This window comes from Olea europaea, chromosome 1, assembly GCF_002742605.1.
Source record: "Olea europaea var. sylvestris chromosome 1, O_europaea_v1, whole genome shotgun sequence".
Lineage (NCBI taxonomy): Eukaryota > Viridiplantae > Streptophyta > Magnoliopsida > Lamiales > Oleaceae > Olea > Olea europaea.
The window spans coordinates 25640635-25648619 of NC_036237.1; the positions used below are offsets into that span (position 1 = coordinate 25640635).

Here is a 7985-nt window from a genome sequence, read left to right on the forward strand (position 1 = left end):
AAACGGTTTTGAGTCATAACCGAACCGGCTTGAAAGCTGGTTCGTGATTTTTTCGGTTGAACCGATCGGTCTGGTCCGATTTTGAAAACATTGATACAAAGTCTTCTCATTTACAAGCATATTACGAGACATATATTTTTCATTCGTTTTTAACTTTGGTTTGGTCTTCAACCATTAGAGCCACAACTGTGATGGAAAGTAGTAGCTGTACATGTGAGTATCTTTGCATTGAGAATACTTGGTCACATATAGGTGAAATGGTCACACATGGATATCATATTACTAAAGACACATCATCAACCATGTTAACAATCAGATCATAGGCATACAAAGTCTTTTCAGTCAAGACACATTCACAACAAATTTCAATCTCATTCACATATTAAGATCACATTCAGAGCCCTATCCCCATTATAGTAAGGTCACAGGCAATCATAGCCATATGCATTTACGTCACATATCATAGGCATACAGAGTCTTTTCAGTCAGGACACATATTCACAACAAATTTCAATATCATTCACATATTAAGATCACATTCAGAGCCCTATCCTTATTATAGTAAGGTCACAGGAAATCATATCCATATGCATTTACGTCACGGATTCCTGATATATGCGTATTCGTGAATAGACAATAGATTATTCGTAACATCGAAAACGAAAAATCAAATGAACAAATATTCTGCGTTCAAAATCGCAAACCCTACCCCATTCGAATGACGGAACGAATTTAACAGATTTCAAGGTCACAAATCTTCAATACGTCTTCAATACATGTTACCCAACGATTATTCAATTAATACACGTCACTTAATGTATTAACAGAACATAAAAATCAACATACCATGTTCGATTGGACTTTTCGCAAGATCACAGACGACGCCGTATACTTTTCCATATGGGATTTCTTGGGCTTTCCTCACGCTTCCTCGTTCCTCTCCTTTCTAGCGTGGAATAGACGTTTATCGCCTTGAGTTTAGTCATTTTTTTGTCGACCGTAAAATAGGACATTTTTTGACAGAGTGATGGGATAGACGAAGAATGTACTCAGTTCGCTTTGGGCATGTGACGAAGATTAGTTCCTTGACAGGCCGAAGTGGGATAACTAACCGGAGATATTTGTGGGGTTGGTAACTACTGGAATAGTTTATCAGAGATCGTGGGGAGAAGTTTGGGGGCAGTTTCACTCGTTTGATAGAGAATGAAGAAACATTAGATTTGAAGTACGTTAACTACGAAATCGCGCTTATTTTAAATAAGTAGTTTTTATTTAATTAGTCTATTACCGGACATTTGAGTAAAATAGTTGGGCCCATGATTTATGCACAGTGAACTTGAAATCTCTGGAAGGGTGTAATTTCCTCATAAAAACAGGCAAAATCGGATAAACCAGTTTCGGGTCACCGGTTAGTCATTAGACCAAATAAATAAAATGGGCTTTTCTCGATTTTGAGTTAAACGAGTTTTAAGCCTTAATTGAATCGAATTTCTAATCGGTTCCCAATTTTCTCGGTCAGACCACCTGATCCGGTCCAATTTTTAAAACATTGATAATTACAGACAAAATCGTATTAGTTATAATTAAAAGAAAATTGAATAAGAATCATGCCATAAAAATTGGAAGTTGAGATCTGCTATTCAAAATTGGTTATCAAATTTGCTATTCATTCAATAATTCATTGACACATTATTTTAAGGGGGTGTATTCAATTGAAATCTTTAATGATCTTTTGAGATTTAAAAAGCTTATGAATATTCAATGTAGACGTTTTGAGACTCTCTAAAAGTATTGATGTATTCGATTAAAACTTTTATAGACTTTCAAAAAGTCTTTAAAAATCACGGTGTATTCAATTGAAATTTTGAAAAAGTCTCTAAAAATTATTAAAAGTTACAGTGTATTCAACTAAAACTTTTTAGAAGTTTCTAAAGTATTTGGGTATTCAAATTTTAATTACTTCTAGAAATTTTTATAAAAGTCTCTGAATTGCCAACTTTTAAACAGAAAGTAGTTATATAAAATTTAAAAATTCTTATCTCATTAATCACGAGATTTTCGGAGACTTTCACAGAAAAAATTAGATTCTTGTAAAAAACAAAATTTTTTTGGGAGATTTTGTCTCTCATTAAATTGGATTTTTGTAACTTTTTCTTTTTTCATTCATTTTTTGTGAAAAATGTCTATATTTTATTAAATTATAAAATTTTATACGAAAATTTTATAATTAAATTTTGATTTTTTATTTATTTTTAAAAGTATAGTATATTAATAATATTGAATATTAAACTTATTGTTTATCATATATATTTATAACTTTAATTATTATTTATTTGCGTAAGGTCTTAAATTTCTATTCTTTTAATTTTTCTTATTTTATTATATGGGAAAAAGAAGGAAAAGGAGAATTGTAGGAAACTACACTTCGTATGTGAGAATTTCAACGACAATTCTATTTCCAATGAAAATCTTTAAAAGTCTTTTGAATTCTATAAAAAATTATAAAAAATTTAAAATCAAATTCCATAAAACTTAATGAAGAACTTACACTAATTCTATACAAATTTATAAAGTCATCACTCAAAAAAATTCCATCAAAGTTTTCAAAAATCTCAATTGAATACATTTTCATAAATTAATAAGTTTAACTTTTCTCTCACTATCACTTGTGCTTAAAAATACATGTGAAATGATGTGTGAATGAATCATTGATGGACAATAAATTTGACAGCTATTTGTTGGCATCAAATCTCAACTCTTTTTGAAAGAAATTTTTTTTGCAGAAATTATAAAGTCAGTGTGAATGTAAACTTTTTTTTATGGTGGTGGGCCTAATTTCACGATCAATCCTTTTGTTATTGTTTCTACTTTGTGTAAGCATTATTCGTCCCATACTTTAGGTGGCCTGGCCCGAGCGGCCCATGTTTTCGGAATGCACAAAATTCCGAGGTTAGACGCGCTTCAATCTAATAGCTTCTTCTTCACTTATTATTATTATTATTATTTTTCCCTTACCCTGTGTTTTTTATTATTATTTTTATATTCTTCAAAAGATAGAAATAGAAAAAGGCTCTTACTCGTCCATCATATGGATCACGGTCTTAAAGCGCCAAATACAAATTGCATATTAATATCTAGAAAATTGTAAATAATCTAAGTCAATTAAACAAGGACCACATCATCTTTAAAATTATAATTATTTCTCAACAAACACACGTGACACAACTCGATTCACACTCAGAACTTGTAAGTCTTCTTTGGCCTTAAGCTCCAAGGATTCTCTCTTTTCATACATTTTATAAATTTCTAAAGTACTAACTTTTTAGCAGAAAATACTCATATAAAATCTCAAAAAATTTCTCTCAATGAATCATGATATTTTCAGAGACTTTCACAAGAAAAAGTTGGATTCTTGTAAAAAAACAAAAAATTTTGGGAGATTTTGTCTCTCATTAAATTGGATTCTTGTAACTTTTTCTTTTTTCATTAATTTTTTGTGAAAAATATCTATATTTTTATTAAATTATAAAATTTTATATGAAAAATTTATAATTATTGATTTTTATTTATTTTTAAAAGTATAGTACATTAATAATATTTAATATTAAATTTATTTTTATCATATATATATATATATAACTTTAATTATTATTTATTTGCTTAAGGTCTTAAATTTTTATTCTTTTAATTTTTCTTATTTTATTATTTGGGAAAATGAAGGGAAATGAAAAGAGAAATTGTAGGAAACAATACTTTATTTCAACGAGAATTCTATTTCGAATGAAAGTTTTCAAAATTCATTTGAATTATATAAAAGTCTATAAAATTTTTAAAATGAAAGTCCATAAAACTGTACGAAGAACTTTCACTAATACCATACAAATCTATAAAAAAATCCATAAAATCCACAGAAGTCATTATTTAAAAAAAGTCCATCAAAGTTTTCAAAAATTTCAATTGAATACATCCCCATAAATTAATATGTTTAAATTTTCTTTCACTGCCACTTGTGCTTAAAAATACGTGTAAAATGAAGTGTCAACGATTCATTGGTAGACAATAAATTTGACAGCTATTTTTGGACATCAAATCTGAACTCAATGTGGAGTGTACTATTTTTGAAAGAAAATTTTTTGCAGAAATTATAAAGTCGGTGTGAATGTAAACTTTTTTTTATGGTGGTGGGCCTAATTTCACGATCAATCCTTTTGTTATTGTTTCTACTTTCTGGAAGCATTATTCGTCCCACACTTTAGGTGGCCTGGCCCGAGCGGCCCATGTTTTTGGCATGCACAAAATTCCAAGGTCAAACGCGCTTCAATCTAATAGCTTCTTCTTCACTTATTATTATTATTATTATTATTATTTCTCTCTTACCCTGTGTTTTTTATTATTTTTCTATATTCTTAAAAAGATAAAAGTAGAAAAAGGCTCTTACTCGTCCACCGTATGGATCATGGTCTTAAAGCACCAGATACAAATTGCATATTAATATCTAAAAAATTGTAAATAATCTAAGTCAATTAAACAAGGATCACATCATCTTTAAATTTATAATTATTTCTCAACAATCACACGTGACACAACTCGATCCACACTCAGAACTTATAAGTCTTCTTCGGCCTTAAGCTCCAAGGATTCTCTCTCTTTTCAATCCATTACTTTCGCCAATGGAATTAAATTAGTTAAGTTCTTATTGCTCGTCAAAAACCATAGCTGTTGTGTACAGTTAGTGGGTTGGAAAATGTCTCAATCATACACTAAATTATTGTGTGTAACGTGGTGGTGTTAGCGAATTGCCATACTTAGAGAGATGGGCAAACATGTGACATTCAAAAAGTGGATTAAATTCATGAACCTTTGAATTGGATCATTTGCACATGAACCTTTTTTATTTTATTTTGTACAAGTCCTTAATAAAGATTTGATTAAAGTAGGGTGAGCATAATTTCCAAGAATGAGACAAACGACATCTTTATGCACATTTTCTTAATTAATTTTAAGAATGTACTATTTGTACAATGTAGTGTTCATAACGGTGTCCACCTCCTCACATGAAGGAGGCCTACTTCGAATTAATTTTAGGAATATACTATTTATACATAATGTAGTATCCACTTCAAAGTGAGTCCCCTTCCATACGAGGGGGTTGACATCGTTATGAACGTCTTGATATGTATGTAGCATAACCATTAATTTTATATAAAACATGTGCCTTACTTTTAGCTTAACCCCTATTTGATATATATTCTTTATAGTCTATTTTTATCCAAGCTCATTTTCGATTATATGTTCTCTCAATAAAATATTTTTGAACGTAAATCCGTAACTCTTTTTTTTTTCTATTTTTAATCACGCATTCTTCAAATATTCACTTTTCACAAAATTTATCTCAAACTTTACATATATTTATTTTTAACCCTGTCTGAGTTACATTTAAAAAAAAATACATTCTTAAACGATGATTTGACGTCATTTTAACAACACATTCTTCAGTAAAATAATATTACACGCAAATATAAAATTTTTCCTCATTTTTTAATCACACATTCTCCGTTAATCTACTATTCCAAAATACATTCTTTCAAAATAATGTGGTTCAAACACACACTTTGCACTTGTTCCATGTTTATTAACTAATTAAAAGGAATAAAGCTTCCACCTCATGACTCATGACGTGCTGTTTAAATGTGAAACAAAACTTATAAATGTTTTACATCGCTTTTTGCATTGTTATAATCTCATTAATTAACTTTTAGTTAGTTCAACTGATCATGTGAATATGATTAAAAGAAATCAAATCAATTTGATTAAGTCTTGTTTTAATTAATAAACTATGCGAATAGACAGCCAAATTGGGCTTCTTCCCCTTACAATTATTGCAGCCTATTCAAATAGACAAGGGATGACCATTGAACAGCAAGTTTTGAACCAGAAAATTAGCGTTAAATACGCGTAGCTTTCCACAATATAGAGGGCTCACATTTCATCTTTTGTAATCCATTCAATCTCAGGACAACCTTAAAATATACAAACACGTTCATATTATTAGTATTAGTTCAAGAAAATTAAGGAGACACAAGCGAAATAGATAGACAGGGAAGCCATGGAAACAGCTGGTAATGGTCGTGCAGCTCAAAGCAATCGTGGCCTCGGTGGGGGGAATATTAGTTCCTCCTCTTTCCGCCTCCGCAGCCCGAGTCTCAACAAGGTCCGTCTACGTCGAATCTTTGATATTTTCGACAAAAATAATGATGGCATGATCACTCTTGACGAGCTAGGCCAGGCTCTCGGCCTCCTCGGCCTGAACACTGATATGTCTGAACTAGAATCAATGATCCAATCACATATTAAACCTGGAAACGCGGGCCTTACATACAAAGATTTCGAGGATCTACACGTTTCGTTGAACAATGTGTTTTTTGGATTGGATGAGGGTGTTGATGAGGAAGCGCAGGACGAATCTGATTTGTCCGAGGCGTTCAAGGTTTTCGATGAGGATGGGGACGGATACATTTCGGCCCGGGAGTTGCAAGTGGTGTTAGGCAAGTTAGGATTGCAGGAAGGTGGAGAAATCGACAGGGTTGAGCAGATGATTTCGTCAGTCGATAGCAACCATGATGGACGTGTAGATTTCTTCGAATTCAAGAATATGATGCGTTGTGTTACTATCCCTTCTTCTTGATTTGGAAATCTACTTCTCCATCATTTAAATTTCATTTTTCTTCCTTTCTGTTTTTGTCCCTTTTTCTAAAGAGTAATATTATTCGTAGTTCCTCACTACGCTAATCGTCCTACGTGAAATACATATAGAAAAGTCCATGTGTATACCTCGTAGAACGACTACTATAGTGACTAGTGAATAACTGCAGATAGCATTATTCTTTTCTAAATCATGTCTTGTTGTGGAAAGTATTTATGATGTGTCTGGGAGGATGTAGTATTGAACAAACCCGGATTTCCGTACTATCTAATGTATTGTGAAAATTAGTGTTTGATTGTATTTGTACCTAACATTATTGTAGAAATTATTGTCGTTGTTCAAAAGGCACACTCTTGTATTCTAGTACCTTTATACGCACAGGCGAATTGAACATAGAGGGAATGTTTGATAAAGCTTTTGATACAAACATTGAGTAGGTAACGAAAAAAAATTGTATCTTTGGCTTTTGGCCAACAACCAATGAGAATTTGCGAAATGAGGACTATTTCCTGGTCGATGCCGTGTTCATAAAAACAAAAAGTCAATTATTCATCCATTAAAATATTGTCTTTGTTAGTTAGTATAGATGGTAACTTGTGGATTGGGTTAAGATTTTTCCACCTTGAAAGTTCAAACAAGTTATTACGCATATATTACTTAGCCCCCATCTGGTTCTAATTTTTCAGGTCAAAAAATCAATTTTTTAATCGTTATTTAACATGATCAGTCGTTATTTTTGACTTTTTCACTTATAGGTGAGATTCGCTTTTCTCTCTAACAATTAAAAAATTAATTTTAAGAATCAGTACCAACCAGGGCCTTAAACTTAAATTAATGGGTCAAAAAACTTTAAAATGCTAAAGAAGAAATACATATTTATTTTAATTATTCTTCAACAAATGCAATTGGCTTATAGTGGAGCATTGTAGGTGTGTCTAAATTTTCAAAATTCAGTTATAAAATTGGCGGTTGCAGTTTTCAGAAAAGTCACAAACTTGCGAATTTTCAGATTTTCAAAGATTTGCAATTTGAACTTTCCAAGAAAGATATCGTGAACAATTAGAATTAAAAGATGAACAATTGGAACTAAGAGTTGTTATCACCAAATAAAATCAATTGATGATTGCGACTTATATTGTATCTTTGAGATTGGATAAATATCAATAGTCGTGATTGGTGTACAGGTAGGGATTCAGTCATGATTGGTGTACAGGTAGGGGTTCTGAACCCCTACTGACACCTCACATTTGGGGGGTGGGTGGATGATTTTTTGACATTATTT

At 31.3% G+C, this 7985-nt stretch overlaps 1 protein-coding gene across 1 annotated transcript; it reads left to right on the forward strand.

Moving 5' to 3' along the window:
• Nucleotides 1–5924: 5924 nt before the first annotated feature.
• Nucleotides 5925–7208, forward strand: LOC111398569 (calcium-binding protein CAST-like). Its single transcript, XM_023025533.1, has one exon. The coding sequence runs from the start codon at nt 6107–6109 to the stop codon at nt 6683–6685; it is 579 nt and encodes a 192-aa protein (XP_022881301.1). The 5' UTR covers nt 5925–6106; the 3' UTR covers nt 6686–7208.
• The last annotated feature ends 777 nt before the right edge of the window (nt 7209–7985 follow it).

Excerpts from the sequence above, each read along its gene's own strand:
- LOC111398569 (XM_023025533.1), top strand. The coding sequence starts at position 6,107 with ATGGAAACAGCTGGTAATGGTCGTGCAGCTCAAAGCAATCGTGGCCTC.